General features: G+C 53.1%; 2 protein-coding genes across 14 annotated transcripts in view; one reads left to right on the top strand and one right to left on the bottom strand.

Moving 5' to 3' along the window:
* The window catches only part of LOC134480843 (large ribosomal subunit protein eL21-like), a 1068210-nt gene that overhangs the window by 499969 nt on the left and 546832 nt on the right, over positions 1–21409 (top strand). The window lies entirely within an intron of this gene.
* Bcas3 (BCAS3, microtubule associated cell migration factor) overlaps positions 5918–21409 on the bottom strand; it is a 459409-nt gene continuing 443917 nt past the window's right edge. For 5 of the 13 annotated variants that reach the window (XM_039086498.2, XM_039086500.2, NM_001173430.1 and 2 more), the window contains one exon: positions 5918–6756. In XM_039086498.2, coding sequence (XP_038942426.1) covers positions 6608–6756 — 149 coding nt within the window. In that variant the 3' untranslated portion in view covers positions 5918–6607. Of the gene's footprint in view, positions 6757–9781; positions 10116–17822; positions 17889–21409 lie in introns of all 13 variants that reach the window. The other 8 variants (XM_063269534.1, XM_063269533.1, XM_039086495.2 and 5 more) reach the window with 4 other exon arrangements.

The raw sequence follows: 21409 nt of genomic DNA, 5'->3' as shown, positions 1-21409 counted from the left end.
GACGCGGCCTTGCACTGGAGAAATGAAGGGACCCCCCCCTCCTCACCTGCTCCTCCCCTCATAGACTCAGGAACTGGGGTTACAGGCAGGCCGGCATTTAGCCTAAAGTAGGTATGTGTCAGGTCCTAAGTCAAAACCTTCTGGCGAGTTGGGGAATGGATCCTTGGGGCCAGATAGGTGAGCGCACCTTCTACAGAGCCCAAGGCGGTACCGCGCTAGCCGATCCTAGAACTCAGATTCTCCACACGCGCCAGAACGAATTTTCGCCGCATCCGGTATTGGAGATGCAAGCTTATCTCTTCCTAAACACTGGCATCTTTCCTTCACCTCCAGTTACTTCTCTAGAGTTTGTTTCCGTCTTTTGGAAGCTCAAGGCCCCCTAGTTCAGGAATGCTGAGTAATGCGGGTGGGAATCGAGGTGTCTGCCAGCATGTGTGAACACCCCTTTCGACAATCAGTCTTCGTTTGCTCTCTGGCAACGGCCCCAATGCATCTTCGTGTGTGTGTGTGTGTGTGTGTGTGTGTGTGTGTGTGTGTGTGTGTGTGTGTATTTTGTGTCCAGTGTGGTGCCCTCCGTACACATTGAGAGCCATAATCAGGTGTGTCCAGAGTAAAAAGATCATACACTTGCCCATTTATGGCTGGTGCTCCGACCCTTGTGCTTGTTGGGGAGGGGAGGCAGGGTATGCACTAGCCACAGTGGACCCTCCCACCCACCCAACCAGTATAAGCAAATTCTGCCCTGTGCTCGCATGGTGGGTGCCCTGTGCTCGCTCATCAGTGGCCCAGGCAGCTCGCCCCTCTGCTACGTACACCAGGTCTCCGGGCACTTGGTAGCTGACCGCCCAGAAAGGCGTTTAAAAGCTAGTCGCCCCCGGCAGTACGGGGTTGAAACCAGCAGGAGTCGTTTGGCCTCCACGACCTTTTTTCCTATACATCTGAGCCAACCACCAGGAGCTTGTAATTCTTCATAGCCCTGTGCGCGCCTGCCCCACTAGGTTTTTCTTCAGGACCTTACTCTTGGCTAGGTCGCTTTTTCTCATTTTTTTCTCTGCCCATAATGAATCTTCAGCTCTAGTTCGCAGCTGGTGTGAGATCCATGGCAGCTTTGCATTGGTTCCAATTTAGACAGGATGTGGCTCCTCCAGGAGATAGGTGTCTGAACAACACACTTAGGCAGTTAGTGAGGCGAACAACAACAACAACAACAACAACAAAGTCAGGTCAGCTTTCCGAATTAGTTGTGTGTGTGGGATCAGGCACTTTAGTACCTTGTAAAAATGTGTATGTATTGAAGTATGTATGTATTTTTGGACATTTTTCCTGGATAGCATACTGTAGCTGGTCTACCCGTTTAGGCCCGAGATTTGAAACACGAAGGTCTGAATTATTGGTCCTCGAAACCGGGCAGCTGTCGCCCAGTGGCTACATTAGGGGATCTGAATCCCACTTAAGTTAAGGACCTGACCTGCGACTGGTCAGACACTTTTTCCCTGCCTCCCCGGCAGGTTGGGATTCCACCAACCGCTCCAGCCCACCACCACACAGTCACCTGGAGAACCTGCCTTAGCCACTCTTAAGATTCTTTATCGACCCATCCCCAAACTTTCTTAGAATATCCTTGGATCATCGAAAACTGGCGCTGGGGCGGCCCAAGCAGCCTCTTGAGCGGCGCCTTGCGGCCCGCAGCTCCTGCTCCGCCCTACCCCCGCCTGGGTCTACCCCCCACTCCTCTCCCCTTCTCAGGAACAGGCGCCCCTGGGGGAGTCCCCCGGGCAGAGTGTGCGTGTCTCTTTAAGAGGCCCCGGGGGGCGCCTCGCGGGCCGCCCGGGGCTGGAGGGGGAGGGCACGGGCGAGGGCGCCTGGCGCCAGGCGGCCGAGGCTCCACAACAAAGCTCCGGCCCCTGTCACTTCGCATCGGCCGGGACCCGCAGACGGGTGGGGGACGCGCGCTCTGCCGCCCCTCCCTCTCCCAGGCAGTCCTGGGCCGGGGCGTCGGGCAGGCGCTGGCTTCGCGGTTCCAGGCCCCTTTCACGTGGTTCTTAGTCTTAGCTTCCCGCAACCAAACCGAGCACCAGTAGCCCGGGCCAGAGGGGACTGCGTTCCCAAGCCTGGCAGGGCTGCCGGGTTCATCTTTTGGCCGGGTTACATCGAGAATGGTCTCGCATAGGTCCCTGTAGGTATCTGCACGCATGACCCGCGTGGAGTGGATGCGGGAATGCTGGGGGATGTGTGGTCCTGTGGCAGAGTTGAATGAGGGGCACGTGAGCGCCAAAAACTGGGCACTAAGCACGCCTTGACATATGAATGTGTCTGGAAAAAGCTGGGGTGACATGAGTGGCCCTATGCGTCGGACAAGTGGTCGGTAGAAGACACTAGGCGCATTCGTTGTTTCCATCCATGGCTTCTCCACCGGACCCGCGCCTCTTGGAGCCTTGGCGCCAGCTAGCCCGGTTAAGCAGTAGGGCTGGGCTCCCCCGCGGTCCTGGGTCTGGCCAGGCTGGGGGCCGCGGCCTCGGTGACCCCAGCCCCCGGCGGCCCAGCCTATCCCGTCCACTTAAACAAATTGCGGCTGACAGGCGCGCAGTCTCCTTGGAGCCGCAGCTCGCCGGTCGCCTCTCTCGTCCCAATTACCCAGCGCAGGGTCTGGCCAACAAGCTGGGGTGTGGCAGGCAACGCGGGAAGAGTGGGCTGCCGGACCTTCCTTCTGGTCACGGTGTGGCCCTAGTCTGGTGCCAGGACCAGCCGCGGGGCCACTTCCTTGTCAGCCTCTGGGAAGCATTGGAACTGTTACCTCCTGTGTGGCCCACTGCCTGCCTGCTTTCCAGATTGATACGAAGGCGAAGGCGAGGCCCAGCTAAGCTGTCTCTGCCAGGGACAGAGTTGCTCCGGTGGGCGGGCATCTCTTTGCGTATTGAGACATCACGCGGTTAGGAACATAGGTTATGTTCTTGTTGATTTGGGGAGACTTTCTCCAGAGCTTTAGGAATCCTGTAACTCCTCCAAACTGCTAGATACTCGCTACCCTGAGCGTTGGTTCCGCCAAGTGCAGCTGTCGCTCTTGGTACACAACGGGTAGGAAAAGTGAGGCGCCAGTCTTGAACGTGAGCCTGGACATGGTGCGTGTTTGGGATCTCAAAAGAGCGAACCGGCTTGAGAAAGGTCCCCAGATAGGCCCACCTACAATAGTGGGTCGGGGCTGGTCTGCGGGCACTGAGTACCTGGGGAACAGCACGGTGACAATTTGCGGGTCTCCCGCAGTTCCACTCCTACCAATGAACTACTAGGGCTGTAGCCTTCGAGCACCTTTCTGACCACAGTGGTCCCTTTTCCTCCGCCATGCCATCTCTGCAGCGCTCTTCATAGTCCCTCTCCTTATAGAGGAGAATCCTGAAGCCCAGCTAGAGCTGAAGTTAATTTGCCTAAGGTCACATGGCTCCAGGTGGAGAAACTAGAACGGAATCCCAAACCCACTCCTTAGAAAAGAGGTGGTGGTATTGCTGTTCTGCTCAGAGCACAAAGCCACGCTGGCATTCAGAACCTCCACAGGGATCTGACTTTGCAGACCAGGTCTGCGGGAGGGTTTACAGGGAGCACTTCCGAGTGAGAGGAGTCTGGGACTGTCTGCGGGGCATCAGATAGATCAGCTGGGATTCAGGTGGCCGTACAGAAACAGGACGGAGCCCATGGAGCAGCAAGGTGCAGACAGGAGTCAGCTGACTAGCTGTGACTCCATGACCTTGGGAAAGTCTCTGCCCTTCTTGGGGCTCAGACTTGTCATCAACAAAAGGAGGGTGGAATGAGTGGGTTTATTAGTCGGATTTTTAGAACTTAGAAACCAGTATTGGGAAATTATCCTGTTACAGCCCAGTGGCTGTTTTGTATGCTTCTGACAGAGCCTGTCCTCATGTCTGTGTCTGTATGATTTTTTTGCCCTTGGACCACCGGGCTCTTTACTGAATCACTCCCACCAGACAGTGCGGTGGCCAGTTCCCAGCAGCCTCTTTGCAGATGATGAAGGTATTTTCTTCCATCCAGATTGAAAGGGAGCCCAATAAGTAGGTAGTACTGTGAGAATTAGGAGGTCACTTGCCTTCCTCAAGGTCACCTGGCTCAGTCACAATTAGATTCATGTTCTGATGGCTTTCTGAGTGATGGTATCATGAGGTCTGAGGGTAGAGGGGGGAGGCTGAGGTTGTTTCGGATGTTATCTGTAGAGGGTAAGAGGCGGCCCCTCTAGGGCTAGTGGCAGTAAGGTCCCTGGTCTAGCTCTCACCTTCAGCTGATTACAGACTATGGCTGGGTCCCTAACCTTCCCAATTAGCTGGAGGCCAGGCCCAGGGCCTTTCAGATAACCTGAACTCCAACCGGCAGCCAGCCGCTATGGGGCCGGCTTATCTAAGCTCTCTGATCCTCACCCTTCCCCCATTTACTTAGAATTGCCCTGACTACAAGCAGATGAATAAGCAGATTGTCCTGCGTGCTCACCAGCCAAGTCCAGCACTACACCCACTACTTTCCCTGACTGGAGGAGGCCACATCTGTTTTCTCCCCACTGTAAAGGAAGGGCTGGGCTGGGGTCGGTAGGTCCCCTGCAGGGCTGAGAGAGACCCTGGCAGCCATGTCTTTGTCCCATCTCTGTGCTCAAGGGTGGGTGCAGAGGTCATGCTTTCTACAGCTTCTGTACCATCCCTGGTCAGCCAAGCCACCAGCTGTGTGCACAAAGCAGCCTGTGGCACCCTCCTTCTGTCCTCTGTTGACCAAAATGCTACTCCAGCTGGGGATGGGGGCTGTGCCAGACAGATCTATGTTGACTGCTGCCCAAATGGGGAAAAGCTGCTCTCCTGTGGAGTCCCAGCTTGCTGGGCCTAGGCCTTGTGTTGCCATTCCTGCCATCTCCCAAGCTTTCTTCTGATACAGGGTTTCTCAGCTCCCAGGAGCCCAGGCAGGAGCAGAGTGTGTGCGATTCAGTTCGGTTCCCCATATGCTCGATTGATCTGGTGAAGGAGTCTAAATATTAAATTTCTCTTCAGGTACTGGGGGTTGGATGTGGGCTATGGAGAGGACAGGGGCCCAGACGCTGGCCCAGCTCTGAGCAGACAACGGTTGTTGGGTGGGAAGACTGCTTGTCTGGGAACTTAACCCTTCCATTAAAAACCCCACCTTAAGGCACACTTGGCTCAGCCTGTCTCCCTCAGTCCTTGTATAACTTCTCTGGGGTCTCTGGGAGGTGCGGGTGAAGGAGGAGGGGCCAGAACCGCATTAGCCTCTTCCCTGAGCACCATGCTTTTCTGTTATCAGCTGTCTCTGTCACCTCTCAGCTCCACAAGAGGAGGGAGGGGAGAAAAGCAAGAATTTAGGCACATGGTGACATATTCCTCAAGTGTCAGCCCTCGAGGGATGATGCCAGCACAGGAGGTAGCGAGATCAGGAGTTCAGGGTTATCCTTGGCTACATAGTGAGTTAAGAGGTTAGCCTGAACTACCCGAAACCCAGTCTCAGAAGCAGAACCAAACCAAACCCAAGAAATGCTATCAGAGGTGTTCCAACTTTCAGAAGTTACTCAACTTTAGTCAATAGGCTCTCTGTCTTCTGAGCATGAGAGGCTCCCAAGACAGGGCCACAGGCAAGGTCAAGCTCCCTTCACATAGCAGGGTCAGGACTTAAAAGGAGTTTCAAGCTTGGCCCCTCCAGAAGTCAGAGGCTCTGGTAACAAGCAAGAATCTTAGAGATTTGACTTCAGTGAAGTAACACCTAAATTCCAGTGGGAAGATTTCCCTCCCTTTTCTTCCCAAGACGGATTCCTCCGACACTTGTATATAATGGAGGTGTGGGTGTTGGGAGCGGGTGCCCACGGTCAGACCTACAGGACTTTGCTCAGTGTTTGGATAGGACCCTGACCCGAGCAACTCAGGAATGAACACCAATTGCAGCAAGATTTATTGGACAAGACGTGCACTTCTGACACGGCCTCAGTAACTTCAGTTTCCTTCACTGAACAGCACAGGACCAGGGTACAAGGGTTTAAAGATAAGACAGACAAATCTCCCCATGAGCCAACAGGGAAGCAGGGGCAAGGGGAGGTCTTTCCTTTTTCCCTATCACTCTAGGCCTCAGTTAACCCCTTTTTTAGAAAGAACTGATACCTGGGGGCAGTGTGCATCACAGCCTCAACTGGGCTAGGGCTGATGTCCACCAAAATGCCTGGCTGGACCTTTCAACTCTTCCCTACCCAAGGCCCTAAGATCTGGCCACTGTTCCAGTCCCCTGTGGGTAGTTAGAAAATACAAAAGCGGATCCAATGCAGGACATTATGTGCAAAGAGAGAAGGGACTGAGTTCTGCAGTCTCTTCAGGCCACAGCCCCCACTGACAGGAGTGGGAGAAGTCAGGGTGTACTGAGGTGTTCCGAAGGTGTCTTCAGTCCAGTTAGGGATGAGCGGCTGCTGTCACTAAGCTCCGGGAAGGTGGGGTTGAGGAGACTGAAAAGGGTGGGACCAGAGGTTTATGGGGGTGGGGGTGTAGGGAGATAGGGGCATTTCTCTCCACCCCTGTCAGTCCCTCTAGGGGGTGAGCAGGCCAGCCAGTCAGAAGCAGGTGGCTGGTGTCTATGGGAAGCCAGTGGGGAAGAGGCTGAGCGGCTGGCTCTCGTTGGTCGGGAGCGGAGATCGGTAGCCATCAAAGTTTCTTGGGATGCTGCCACTGGTGGAGCCTGAGCTGTTACTCAGAGTCTCGATGCTTCCCTCTCGCTGAAGTTCTGCAAAACAGAGGAGAGGGCCAGGTTTGGTCAGAGTCGGCTGGAGATGGGGGCACACCCTGGACTTGGCAGCTCACCATGAGGCCCCATTGTGGGTCCATTCATACTCTTTCGTAGGAGGCTCATCCCCTATCTGCTCTCCATATGTACCAAGTGGCAGCTCAGGTCACACGAGGGTTCAGTCAGGGGAGAAGAAGCCTTCAGGCCAGAAGCACAATGCCCTGTGTGATGGCACTGCTTCTCATGGGGTGCAGGCTAGCACCTGCTCACACACTCCACCGTAGCATTCTGCCTCAATTCCTTAGTGCGTGCTCTCTAGGATCAGTAGGTGGGCAGAAGCCAGGACAGAGGGGAGACACAGCCTGCCTGCCTCGTCTGTCCTAATGCTCTTGCAGCTGACATCCCTGGAGTCCTCCCAGCTCACCTCCACAGCACCCTTACTCTCACCACAAATCCTACCTGCTAGCTAGGTTGAGCTCGTGCCTTGTAGAATGTGTATGGCTTCCCCGTGTAATGGGATCCTGTGTCTGTGGGAGCCTATTCCACTGAAGAGAGGGTCCCCTACTTGCCTCAATATTTCCCCTTAGCCCCACCCCACCCCAGTCAACTTTCCTGGGGACACAGAGAATGAATATGCTGAGTTGATCTGTAGAGTAACAAGGCCTGCTGCCCTGGTCCCTGTGCCTCCACACCGCTATTTTAGATATGACAGAAAGACCTGTTTAGCTATGATAGCCTTAACTGACTCGTCAGCTCTTCAACCAACTGGGGCAGGCAGAGGGCTGGGAATAGGAGTCCCTGCTTGCTGGATCCCTTCACTGGTTTTCTAAGGGGGGGGGGTCAATTCCTGTTCCCTCTTTGCTTTTAGCTGTTAGCTCTAAGAAGTGGGCAAGCACATGCACAGACCACTTCTGGCATCTTCTCCAAACTCAGATGTGCCCTATGGCTTAGTTTCTTCCTCTGCGGTCTGCCTGTCTGTGTTTTATAGGCTTTTCTTGCCTATCTCGGGAACATAGGACCTTAAAGAAGTTACTCGAAACATCAAGGTACATCCAGCAATACACTCATCTGGCCTGGCTCTGAGCTCAGTCTCCAGCTCCAGGCCCCTGCTGCCAAACACATGCGGCACAGCTGGCTTTGGTTAGGGAGTGAGGGTCATGGCCTCCACCAGGCTGGCCGGGCATCGCCAGCCAGCGACTCCCACCTCTGGTGGCCACACTATAGCCCAAGCTGGGCTGCCCAGCAGCAGCAGCAGCAGCAGCAGCAGCAGCAGCAGCAGCAGTGGCGGTGGTGGCGGCAGCCACGGAGTGGGGTAGGAAATGTCAGTCACATCTGGGCTGAGCCAGGCTAGATGAGCACACAGTACTATATACAGACTCTCAACAGCAGGTTGAGTGGTGTGAGGAGGAGAAGGACCATGGATACAGACTGAGGGACTGGCTGTGGGGCCTGAACCCCAAGAGACACTGGCTTCCTGCAGGGCCTTGGCCCTGGGAAAGCCATGGATAACTGTGTGTGGACAGAACGATGAGGCAGGCGGCTGCTCAGATCTTTTCCTCCAGCTTGGTTTCAGGTCCACCGTCATCTGCAGACAGGATCATTGTTCCACTTGAGGGAAAGGGCTAGAGAGCAAAGGGAGGCCCTGAGCATCAGTGAGCAGAACGGGCTTCTCAGGAGGAACCTCCAAGAGAGTCCCTTTTCTCTCCTCCTTTTCCCACAAGCAAGCCCAGGAATGTCCCAGAGACCCAAGGACCGGAGTGGCTTTCAGAGGCCATGCCCTCCCTCGCAGCCATCCTAGCACTAGGGGGCGCTGACAGCAGGCTAGAAGGGCAGGAGAGGAGCAGGCAGTAGCAAGAAAAGCAGGGCCTCCTGAGGGATACAGATGGGATGGATCCAGGCCCAAGGAAGACCGCCCAAGGTAAAGGAGCAGGAGAGGCTGTCAGGAAGGGAGAGGGGCTCCTTTGCTGAGCAGAGGTAGAGCCCACAGTTTTGATACAAAATGCAACATGTCCACACTGCCAAGGACGCTAAGGAATCCACAGCCCAGGCCCAAGCTCCGCACCCCATGTTCCTCTGCATAGGCCCCAGCAATATCCCCAGCCATCTTGGTGACCCCGCCACATGAGTCTGAGTGGACGCACCCCACCCATCAGGTGACAGTTGCCAAGGCCCATGCTTGCTCTTTGTGCTTAGGTCTGAGAGAGATGGGGTGGGACAGGATTGTTCAGTGCCCCCACATCTCAGGATACCTGAGATTTTGCTGTCTCCTTCAAACATTGCTCTGGTTAGTCTGAACTGGCTACTGGGTCCCAACATCTCCATATTCTCACTCAGAGCCAGGACACCACAAACCTCCTCTTGTTATTCCTCTAATGACATTCATTCACTCCTTATGGTCCCCAGGTATAAATTCCCTGGCATCACCGAACTGCTGATCACAGCCTGCCACCCTGTCTGGCCTCACTGGTGTTTCCTGTTTGAATGAGGAGCTTGCTATGGACAGCTTTTGGCCACTGGGCCCCAACCTGCCTGCTTATCTGCCTGAGCTTTCCGTGAGTGTCCGCTCTTCTGCGAACCCTGGGGTCCACTGCAGAACCCCTCATTTTGACTCCTAGTTACGCTCCTTAGATGCTTCCAAGTCCATTATCCCTCAGGAGACAGGCCCTGGTGGGGACGTGTGCCTCATCTCTGCTTTTTCAGTCACAATCCCCAGGCTTAAAAAGTAGCTTGCCCTGAAAAATAATTTGGAATGAATGAATGAATGATGTAGTGGGAGACAAGGGACCTTTCTCCAGCATGAACTAGTCAGTGAGAGGACCAGGGGCTTGGCTGGTCCTGGGACTGTCTGTTTAGTGCTTTACTACATGACTCCTATCAAACTCAATCTTTTTCTGTTCCTCCAAAGACACAAGAGTGAAAGTGTGGGGGACGTGAACATGGAGGAGGGGTGGATGCACATGGGACCCCATCTTTGAGTCACCCCCCAGCCCTGGAGCAAGCGGCGAGTGGAACCACGTGGCCTTACCTTCCTCCATCGCGAACGCACGCTTTGTTACTGTTGGGCTGTTCACGCACGCTGGGCTGTTGGCATTGTTTTTTTTTTCCTTTTTTTTTCCCTTTTGAAAAGAAAAGCATTGAGGAATCTTTTTCTTTTTTTTCTTTGAGAGATATGGACAACGATCCAGAAGTACACGGATCTCCACAAGCAGGAGAAGGTGGAGGGGGGTGCAGGAGTGACACACGGGCAAAGGGTGGTCTTGCAGCGACGCTCTGCTGTCCAGGACACTGACATGCATGAGAGGCATCGGGACACTGACCGGTCATGGAGGGGCAGGCCCAGAGGTAGAAGTGTGGCGAATCTTTCAGTATGGGAGTAGGGAAGAGGAGTCACACAGTAAGCATAAAACAACAGTGTCTAGAGGGGGACACACAGGGACCTATGGCCCATGCAGTGACAGACGGGACCCCATGCAGGTGGATGGCTGGGAGAGGAAGAGGAAGAGGAAGGAGGCAGGCTGATGAGTTTTCTGAGGGAACCCAGGGCATTTTAAAGTGGTAGCCTGATTTGGTTCAACTTTGCCCCACACCCCACCTTCCCCACCATCCCTAATTCTCAGTAGTTTTACTGTAGTAAAACAGATTCCAGATGAAGCCTAGTAGAACAAGCTAGGGCCAGTCAACCAGGGAGGTTCTCCCAGCAACATGGAGTCTGGCCCGTGGGGCAGTTGCTTTAAGAAAGCTTGTTCTCCTACACCCACCTCCCAACCCTCCCCACAACAGGGCAGCACATAAGGAGGAACCTCAAGCAAGTACTCAGACTCAGGTTGTGCCCTCATATTCTCCAGGGCCTTGGTGACCCTGGAAGGCAGACAGCAACACCAAGGACAAAGAGGAAGCCACAGACCCTGGGCTCACCTGAGGGAGAACTGGTCGGAGGGCAGGCCTACTACCACCCATGTCCCCCACTCCATACTGGTCTTACTAGACGACAGGTATGTCACCATAGCTGATCCCTAGTGGCACAGGCTAGGATGAGTAGGCCACAGGGGACAGGAGAGGACAGCAGGGCCAGCAATGAGAAGGGTGAGACCTCCGCTTTCATGAAGTAAGCCTGAAGCAGAGGAGGCTTTGTCTGCATGTTACCCCCATTCCACACTGGGCCTGTCAAACTCCTAAGGCATATGAGGGAACAAAGAGAGGTGGCGAGCCTCTCAGGACGACTCTGGTTACTTGGGAACATGTGGGAGGAACAAGAAGAAGAGCCAGAGTCCATCTATGAGGAGATAGGCACGGCGGCCCCTGTTCCCCATCCTACAGTGGGGACAGCTCCTTGGTCAAGCATGAGTTGCCGTGCATAGCTCTTGGGAGCTCTGGGTGGGAGTGGGTGTCCGGTGGTGATGGCATGACTTCATGGATCAACTACTGTATTAAGCATGAGGTCTGGTTCTCCATTCTCTGGGGAAGGGAGACACTGAGGACACCAGGCCTTAAGTGAGACCTGGGACCGCTGTGGAGGCCTTAGAAGGTTCAGCAGAAGGTCAAAGTGAATTCTGCTTTGGACTGAGTAGTTTCAGGTCTGTCTAGTCTGAGACCATCAGAGGGTTCCAGGGCAGTACAACACTGTGGAGATCCCAAGTTTCCAGAAGGACCCCCAGGGACCTGCCAAGGTAATGCTATGTGTGTTTGGAAGAGGGTACCTGGGGCCCAGGCTCAGTTTTGGGACAGCCCTGGGACTTCTGCCACCACTAATACGTTACTTCTACAGCCTGCCCCAGCCAACCTTGCTGTGTGCATGAGTGCCACGATGCTGCTCATTAAAGGGATTAGCAGAGCATTTTATTAGGTCCTGGCTGTAGCAGCATATCCTACTCCTAAACTAACCACCCATGCAGCTCAGTAGGCCTAGGATTAGACCTGGTGGGAGGAGGAGTCTGCCCCTGCTGAGGCGCTGGCCACTTCCTGTGGTGAAGGGGGGTGGGTGGGTAAGCTTTCCCTAACTGTTTGACTCAGAATTTCAGCCTGAGAAGACCAGTAGGTAGGCTGATCAACTCAGGATGGGGCAAGCAGTCTAGGCAAGCTGCTAAGAGCACAGGCTCTGGCCACCTGCTTCCTGGGTGACTTTGGGCAGGTGCCTTGGGTTCCTGAGCACGAGGATAACAATGTCTGTTTCATAGCCTAGCTGTAGGAATGAAATTAAATAATGCATGGGGAGCCCATCACGAAGTGCTTAAAGCTTCCAGTCAGCAAATGTGAGCTACTATTATTGTTGCAATCGAATTAGTCACTGTGATTATCCCCAGGACTTCAGGGGCCCTCTCCAGCCTCCTCCCCAGCAGGTGGCCCTGCCACCCAGGCCCCTACCAGCTCTGCCTCCATTGGAGCTTGGGCAAAGATTGCTTCTTTTTAATCAAGAAATGGCCCAGGGAGGCGGAAGGCAGATACATGCTCCCAGCTTTTCATTTCTTCCTTCCCTCTCACAGATGGAGAGTAAATCCCCAACCCTGCTGACAGGCATTGATTTCTCTCCTGCATCTCCCTCCTAGTCCTTCTTGCTTGGGGTGGGCTTGGTGGGAGCGCAGGGCAGTGAATGGATAGAGAAGCCAGACAAATGCTCTAGCTTGCCCAGTGCCTGACATAGGGAAGATCTGTAAAAAATAAAACCGCTTTCAGTTCCTTTCTGCTTGAGGATTCTTGGGTGGAGAGACAGGTATGTGTTGAGTTGGGATATTGGGGAGGGGGGTACTCTCAATAAGAAGTCAGAGTGACCAGCATTTTCCCTTGATGGGATAAATAATGAGAAGACCAGATGACCACAGGACAGTTAAATGTTCAGCAAATTGGTTCAGATGGGGTCTGTCCCAAGCAAGTCATTTTGTTAGCAAGAAGCTTGTACACTGGGGCTTGAACTAACTGGGCAAGACAGTACAGAGAGGGGGAGGGAGTCAGAGGGAAGGGAATCAGAAAGAAACAGACACACACACACACACAGAAGCAAAGACAGAGAGACAAAGACAGACGATACAGGGGTAGAGGACAGGCCTGAGTGCTTCCTGGGGCTGAGACCTGGGCAGCTGGGCCGGATGTCACCTGGGAGATGGCTGGACCTGGCAGACATGGTGAGAGGTTGTTTGTCTTATTCAGGTCAGGGCCTGTATGAGCCATTCCCTGAGTGTGGCTGAGGAGGCTTGTTCAGTGGGGACATAGATGGTGTTGGCTGAGATTGCTGAGACTGTGACGATCATCAGAGACCACGCTCTGGGCTGGAGCCAGCCTCAGCCCCCAGGGCCCTTCCTTAGGAGAGTAAAAGTGCAGTTAAAGAAAGCAGCCTGAGTGGGGGTGGTGCCGCTTTCTTTTGCATTTAGTACCTCCCAGCTCAAAGGCTGGCTGCCAGGCTCCTCTACACCTTCCCTAAGATGCCGGCAGTCAAAGGGCTTTCTGTCCTGGGAAGGTCTGGACGCTAGCAGAGACAGAGACTGGAGTCCCCTCGCTCCTCCAGCAGGGTCTCTGGGACCTTGCCAGGGGCACCTTCTAGAAGCTGCAAGGCTAAGGCTGAAAAGGCTCCACCCATTCAGATCACAGGAATCCTGGTTTGGAGATGAAAAGCAGGGCTAGCTCTGGCCAGCTCTTATCTCTGGGGCTTAACACCTATGTCTGAACTCAGATCACTGGCTGGCTGACGCCAGTCTTCTCGTGTCTTATACTACACACACAGCCTGGTGCCCTGAGTGCTTTCAGAGTGCAGCCGCCTGGGGCAACAGAAGTCTCCTTCCTGGACAGGTCAGTCCTCCGGACTCCCATGACCACACTTGCCCTTCTCTCTGCTCAGCTTCTGTCCCCATTTAGATACACAAAGGGACACAGACCACCATGAGGGAATGAGGTTATTCTTCTAGGGCCTATCCTGTGCCCCCAGCTGCCAGTGGTGAAGGCAGATCTCAGGTGTTTTCAGCTCAGGGAGCCTTGGCCACAGGGCCATGCATGGTGACTAAGAGCCTCAGCCACCACTGAGACCCAGGCCTAGAAGAACTCAAATGCTTCTGCATATGTACTTAGGCCTTGCGAGTGGTGGTCAGTACCAGGAAGGGGCCATACTCAGGGAGACGGAGGGAGCAGCAGAGCTGGGCTTTACCTTCAGCCCAAACACCTAGCACAGAGCCCCTGGGAACTTGGTTCTCAACAACAGGCCAGGAACCAACACCACCGCATGGGGTCTGAGGAAGACCAGACAGCTGAAGCCCTCCCTGGTGGGCCTGTCTATGTGAGAGGGGCACATGGTGACAGGAGACATGGACATGGGAAATCAGAGGTAGAAGAATAAAAGCAGGAGCGTGAAGAGGAGGAGAGAAGCTTGGGAGAGAAGGGGTTCTCAGGAGCAGACCTCTTGGAGGGTCCTGTCCCATGGCCACATGGTCTCTAGCCTCTCTGCTAGAGCTGACTAAATGTGCTTGTGCATGCACACGTGTACCCTTGTGTGTGTGGGGGGAGGGCACTCAAGCTCTAGGCAGGGCTGATTACAGCATGGCCCCTCATCTCCTACAAGGCCCTTGAAGTGCTGAAGAGCAGCAGCAAGTTGGTGGGTGGGGTCTGCTCATGAGAACCGCTGGTCGATCTGGGGGCTGAAGCCCACCCACCCGGACAGTGAAAGTCTTGAACTATCAAGTATGGGCCATCAGTACCCCAGTCCCAGGAAATCCACACCATCAGAACCACCTCTAAGTCTTAGCTTCCAAGGGTAAGACAGAAGGACCAGCAACATGCTACATCACTCAATACTTGGTGACCCTCCCAGCACCCACTATATTAAAATAATGCTAAGTCTTGACCAAGGCCAAATCCATCCAGTCATGGAAATCTATGAAGGGACAGAAAAAGTGGAGCTGACCTAGCTCACACTTTCTCTCTGAGGTGTTTGGTGATTGGCTAAAACCAAGTTTTAGTTGGTCCTGACTGAGCTCCCTACAGAGAGCCATGAGATAAAAGAGGGTTATGAGAGGGACATCACTCTGCCCTTAGTACCATCAGAGAGTGCTCAATACCCTGGGCGCGTCATTTGTACCTGTAGACCATGAGGGGAGGGTGTGCTCTGGCGATGCATGGGCTATGGTTTTTAAGGCTGTCAGGGGATAGGGTGCTAGGGGCCTACATCAGAGAGTACCCCTTAGCTGCCTGGCAACTTCAGTGGGTTGAAGGATCTGGGGCAGACAGCTCATGGGGGAGCAGAAATGTTCTTTCTAGCAGTAGGTCCTGGTGCCGTTTAAGGCTGACTCAGAGTCGTGCAGCATGGCAGACATCTCTTTGGAGTTGGTGAATGCCAGACCCAGTGCTAGGCACGACCTCTTTATGCAGGCCCCAGAGAGGGGCTAGGAGAGTCTTATGAGCTGGGCACGTGTGTCCCATTCCACACAGACCTAGAGGACATAGGGCTGGAAAAGCTATCGTCTTAAGCTCCTAGTCAGGGCACTTCACAAGCTGGTCCCCAGCCTTCGGAGATAGCAGAGCCTGCAGACCACAGGAGAAATGCTATTGACCGGTGGGGGCTGGAGCCACATCTGGTTCTCATTCAAATGTCCAAGCATAATTAAATTCTCTACGATGCAGCGGAAGAGTTTCTAAGATGTGGCTTACCCCTTTTCCATGAGGACTAAGAAATCACAGTTCTTGTTCCACCAGAAGACTCACCCTCTTTCCTGCCACTGGCCTGCCCTAAACGGAGGGCAAAGGCCTACTCCACCCCCCCCACCCCCCTGTCTGTCTGTCTCTATTCTTCCTTCGTTCTCTGTCTTCCCTCCCTCTCTTCCTTCCTGTGGCACAGGCTCTCACTGTGTTAAAAAGGCTGGTCTTGAACTGCTGCATTTATGGGATTCTCTCGCCTTGGCCTCTTGAGTAGCTTGAACTACAGGTATGTGCTCTTATCTGCTCTCTAGAATGGACAGGCTGGGGCCAGCTTTAGTACATGATTCACACGGCCTTCCTGCTCCACCCCCATACCCACCTAAGAGGACTAAACCAGAGACCGAGACTAAGAAAGTGTCCACTGGGGCTGGTGGTGGGGGAAGTTGCTATCACCATTCCTCTTGAGAGGCTCTTTCCTAGGCCTGAGGAGGCAGACCCTCTAAGGCTAGCTTACTTCAGTGATGCTCATCTGGGACATCTGGGTGTCCTATAAGACTGTGCTAAGGGAATACTAATGACAGATATTGACTGAGAAGGGCAATTCTGGAGGGGCTGAACAAGAGACTCTCCCTATCCTGGTCCTGGCCCTGGAGCCCAGAGCAGGGTGAGTAAGCTACCTCATACACTTCCTACCCCTCACTCTGTCCCTCAGGACTACTACACGGTGAGTGGGTGCCTGCCCTTCCCCAGCTCTTTCTGCCCTCAGCAGGGAGGCATCCATCTGCAGATGAGGCAAAGGGTGGTGTCCTGAAAGGGAAGCCTAAGAGTGAAGAACAGCAGGGGCAGCAGAGTCTGCAGAAGACGGCCCTGCTCCCTTCCACAGCCTCAGGCAACTTCCTTTCCAGACTCCCACTCAGGACCTCCCCATAGCCAAACAGAAGGCTGCTGGGATGGCTATTTCCCCTGCCTCCTTTCCCACCCGAGCATCTTCAGTTTACGGCGTCTTTTTACTTGGGGATTTATGGCTTTCATGGTAATGGGTTCCATTCTATTTCCTCCATGCTGATATTCCGAATCATTATGGTGCGGGCTTTATGAGCGTTTCTTAATAAGTGGAGGTATTTTGTTTCCCCTTTGAAACAAACTGTCCTGTGAGTTAATGACTTGTGGGTACAACCCAGAGACAATCGGGAGTTGGGGAGAGGATATGGTCAGATCATGCAGAAATGTCTAGATTTAAAAACAAAGCTGTGTTGAGGTCCTTTAAAGTCTAAGTAGTCACAAGCAACTGGAACCACGAACAGGCACACATGGGTGGGTGGGACAGCACTCACCTGAAGGGCAGTCTACACAAACACAGGTAGGAACCTGTCCATCTCAGTGGGTTGTGAGAGTCAATTTAACTTTTTGGTGGCATTTAGGTTAGGGCCATTGTTTGCTAGCCTTTTCATTGGTGAATAAAGTTTTAAGGAAACTGACCCAATTCCCTGTCAGCTATGCTAAGTCTGACAAAAGGGATGTATCAGGATGAGGCCGCTGTGGCCTCTGTTAGGATCTCAAGCTGCACTGTAGGGTCTGTGCTCTGGTGCCATGGTGCACGGGGGTGGGGTGGGAGAGGAGGGTCTCACTTAACTGCCGTGGTGCCACCCTCCCTGACTGCAGCCCAGGTTGGGCTGACATGGCTCTCTCTCTGCCTTTGTGCTGGTCTCACAGACAGGCTGCTGGTGCCGGGCCCTATTCATTATTCAATTCAGCTGGCTCGGATGAGCTTTTCCATTTGCTCCTCCAGGAGGGATAACAAATCTAGAAATGCAATTCCACTTTGGTGTATTAAGATATTGATTTGCCTGTCGAGCAGAAGTGCATTTGTTCTGCCAGCCCTCGCGTGGCTAGGAAGGGGTTAACCAAATGTTTATCACAAGGCTGGCTTCAGAGTTGAAAGTAATGTGATCAGTAATGAATTTTGTGTTACATTAGGTTGTATAAATGGACAGACAAGCGCAGACAACAAGTGGCCAGGAGTCGGGGCTAATCTAATGATGTAAAAATAGAGACAGCACCAATTATACCAGGGGCCAGCTCCAGGCTCCTGCAGGGACTGCAAATGAATAGGTACAAATCAAATTACTCACTAATACGCACTACAAGAGGGGCAGTCAATGGTAAATGCATTAGAGCCCAGTGACCTCTCTGCTCTGCACAGCAGAGTCCCAAAATTTGACTTGCATCTTCAGAGTGGGGGGCAGGGAGTGGCACTCTCAAAGAAACTCTTGTTGGGTGAAAGATGGCTGCCACTACCATCCCAGCCCCCTGCAGAAGAGACCTCCTGTCCTAGCTGACCTCCAGTGCTTTCTGAAGCCTGAGCTCTGGGGGGAGGGAAGACACCCATGTGAGGGAAGTAAAAAGCAGTGGGACCAAGCCTTCTGTGTAGGCAAAGACAGGAAGTTACATACCCAAGCACTTCACAGCCATGTGTCTCTCGGGGGTGCTGTTTTTGACTGCTACGTCAAGGGCTGTGTCTGCATCGGAAATATAAAATAGTTCTTTAAAGAGCATCATACAAGGACCTTCTAAGAGTCCAACAAGAGCTGAGATCAAACTGAGTAGATATCAAATCCGGTTTGACCACTGATATTTGCAGGGGGGTACTCGGGGGTGTGTTCCAAGGTCCAGCACATCTAGATTTGTTATTAGCCAAAGCTAGCAATCTCCATCTCTTCCTTCCCCGGTCTCCAAGGATTGAGTTCCTCTATTTCTGCCTGTTGGTGGTGGGTAGGGAAGGATGGGCTCAGGCTTTGGGGTAGCTCCTTGAATTCCCTTCCATGGTTCTATGGATTTAGACCCCTGATGTCCAAAGCTGCTTGACAGCATGCTGGGCTGCTTTGGGAAGGCTGTGGAGACATGCGCAGAGCTAGCCTGATATCCCTAAAGTCAGTTCTTAGTGGCTTATGGATGAATAAACAAAGAAGCTCTCAGTCTTTTAAGGACCAGTTCAAGCTTCATGGAGGTGTGGCCTCAGAGGCTTGGTTCACAGTCCCCAGCCACCCTAAGGCCAACACCACACAGTCACACATCAAGTGGAGATGACATGTGGGTCCGGATAGTGGGGTCTGGAGACACAGGGGTGTGCCAATATAACAGGCATGGGGAGGTGAGGGTAGAGAATGGAAAAAGATACCCTGAATAAGTGAGGCAGCTGGAAGGCCAGCCTCCCCAAACTTGATTAAATGCAGAGGGGTGAACTGTAAGCTACTTAGCCACAATTAGAAGACATATGTAGGGATGGGGAAGGGAACAGCTATGAGAATGGCTGGAGGATTCAGTCAACAAACTTAAAATTGTCTCAGGCAGTGGGGCCTGCATGTTCCTGAGGCCAGGGGTCGTACAGGAAGATCAAGCAGCAACAAAATCAGCCAAGGCTGGAGACCCATCCTGCTGTCTTTGCTATGGGCAATCCAAAATGTCTCATATTTAATGCAACCAGGATCCATCTCTAACCTTCCTTTTCTGTGGGTTTACCTTTTCCTAGCCCATGGCTTCTTGCCCTCTGAGAAGCTGGGGCAGAAGAGAAGCTGGGCACCTAACCCTTGTGGTGATGCTTACCTTGCCGGGACCTTACACAAGGGCCGGTGATTGAAGGTGAAATCTGGCAGAGGAGGAGGTACCAAGAAGAATCCTCCCTTGGGTTAACCATTTACCCACTGTAATGGTCCAGGGAAGGCCCCTGGCAACTGTCCTGCAGCCCCCACCCTTTGCCCAAGCTTGCACATGCTCCACGGTTGCTTGACTTGGGGCAGCATGTGGAAAGGGTATGCCAGAGTCACCAAGGAGGACACACTGGCACTTCCTCTTTGTGGACAAGAATCAGCATGCTATGCCACAGGCAAGCAGGACACATGTGGAGAAAAACGCACAAGCCCTGGACTTCTGCTGCAGTTCTTCTCTGGGTACAGCTCCAGAGTGGGTAGAGGAGGGGGCAGAGAAAGCAACCTGGCTGGAGTCAGATCTAAGACTTGGCCTGGAACTAAGACGTATGTCTTCTAAGCATGATAATTACTCCCATGGCTCTGGCTGCCTTTCATTTACTTCTCAGAGGCCACAAAAACCCAATCAGTCATTCGACAAACATTAACTGAGGCTCAGCTTGGCGTTCATCCCAGGGCTGGATGCTGGGTAAAGAGAACCGGTGGTTAAAGGTAACAAAGATGAATCAGGTTAGGTCCAAGGAACAAGAATTGGGTCAAGATGCACTCATGGCTATGGATAAGGGAGGAGCTGAAGGACCCACAGAGCTAGGCCTTTCCTAAGTGCCAAGTAGAATGTCAGCCATGGCTTGTTAATGGAAGCCAGTAAGATCCTTGCCTAGGGCCAAGCATCCTAAATGCAGCAGGCTCAGGGACACACATGTGGGCAAGGAAATGACCATGCCAAGTGGGTGGCCTACTTCAGGGAGGACTGGCATGCTGGCAGGGTTGGAAGCTGATGTCACATGTGAACAAGAGGAGGTGGCAGGATCTGAAGTGGGACAGATAAGGCGGGTCAGGCAGGAGCAGAAGGCAGGAAAGGCCATAAGACATTGGGAAAAATGTGGCAAAAGCCTGGGTCAGGCTATGAAGTCAGCTGGCATTTTCTAAGTAGGGACATGACCTCAGCCTCCCTGGGGAACAGTTCTCTTCCTCTGTAGGAGCCCCTGTTTGGAATAAAAAGCAGGTCACATTCTGAGGAGGTGAGACTGGCAAGGTGGTCGGAACTAGACACTCCTATTTGAGAAATGTTTTCCTTGGAGACTGAACTCAGAACCCTGTGTGCTGTAGACCAGCACTCTATAGTGAGCTCATCCCTAGCCCCTTTAGTGCCTGCCTTAATTCCTTTAAAAAAGTTATTTCAAGTGTTTCCTCTCTTGCTTCAGAAGTCAGAAGCTGAAGGGAAGACTCTCAGAACCAGGCAGACCTTGATGAGAGGATACTGCCATAGCAGGTGGAGTCTCCAGCATAGGAGTCCTTAAGTCCGTCCCCCTGTTTAGAGTAAGGTTGGTACAGACTACTGTGTGCAGTGTCCAGGGTGTGCACATCATGAGGGGAAGCAAGTGCTCCCATATTTCCTGTTTTGCTCCTAATAGGAGATGAGAAAATTAGACCCAAGGGGGAAGGCCACGTGTGTTCTTCCATTTTTTTTAATTCAAATCATCAGAAGAGAAACTGATTTTCCCAGTAGCAGCAACTGGCATTGGGAGTTGAAGGGACTCTCAAGACTTGGTCTTTGCTCCTGCTGGAAAATAACTGGGCACAGGTGCTAGGACACTGAGCTGGGCACTGAGCTGGGGACAGGCGCTAGGATATTCACTGAGCTGGGACACTGATATCAACAGCTATGGCCACCCTGAGGCTGCAGCTCCCCACAACCCCCCCCCCCCGCTGTGTTCTCTACTGTATGGGCCACTCTGGCCTGCAGTGGGGACAGGGCTCTATATGGCAGCCCTGGCCTCTAGGCACTGTTCTCTTCTCTCACTCAATCAAGGATCTGTGGCTGCAGAGTCCACAGTTTTGTCATTAGACCTGTTGGGTCTGTATGTGAAGTGTCCAATGGAGGCCCTCACTGTGGACATGTGGTTCTCCAGCCAGTGGTGCTGTTTTGGGAGGTGGGTCCTAGCTAGAGGAAGTGGATCATTCTGGTTTTCTGTTCCACAGGAGGTAAAGGAGCTTCTCTTCCATCCACCCTGGCCACAAAGATGTTCTGGGAGCAACCATGGACTGAACCCTCTGAAATCACGAGCCAAAATAAACCTCTCTTTCCATTGTTCTCCAGCAATCAGAAATCTAATACAGTGTGATGTTTATGTTTATGAATCGACAGTTCTGAAGTCACCTGGACTCCATCTGGACATGTCTGTCAGGGCGTTTCTAGGGAGGTTTAATTGAGGAGGGATCCTTCCCAAGGTTTGGGGTTCCAGAATGAATAAAAAGGAGTAAGGGAGCTGAGTGTCAGCATTCACTCCTCTCTGCTTCCTGACTGGATGTAACATGAGCAGCTGCCCAAGGCT

The sequence above is a fragment of the Rattus norvegicus genome, chromosome 10, assembly GCF_036323735.1.
Source record: "Rattus norvegicus strain BN/NHsdMcwi chromosome 10, GRCr8, whole genome shotgun sequence".
Lineage (NCBI taxonomy): Eukaryota > Metazoa > Chordata > Mammalia > Rodentia > Muridae > Rattus > Rattus norvegicus.
Note: the sequence above shows the minus strand (reverse complement) of the source record. Positions and strands in the feature narration are given on the sequence as shown.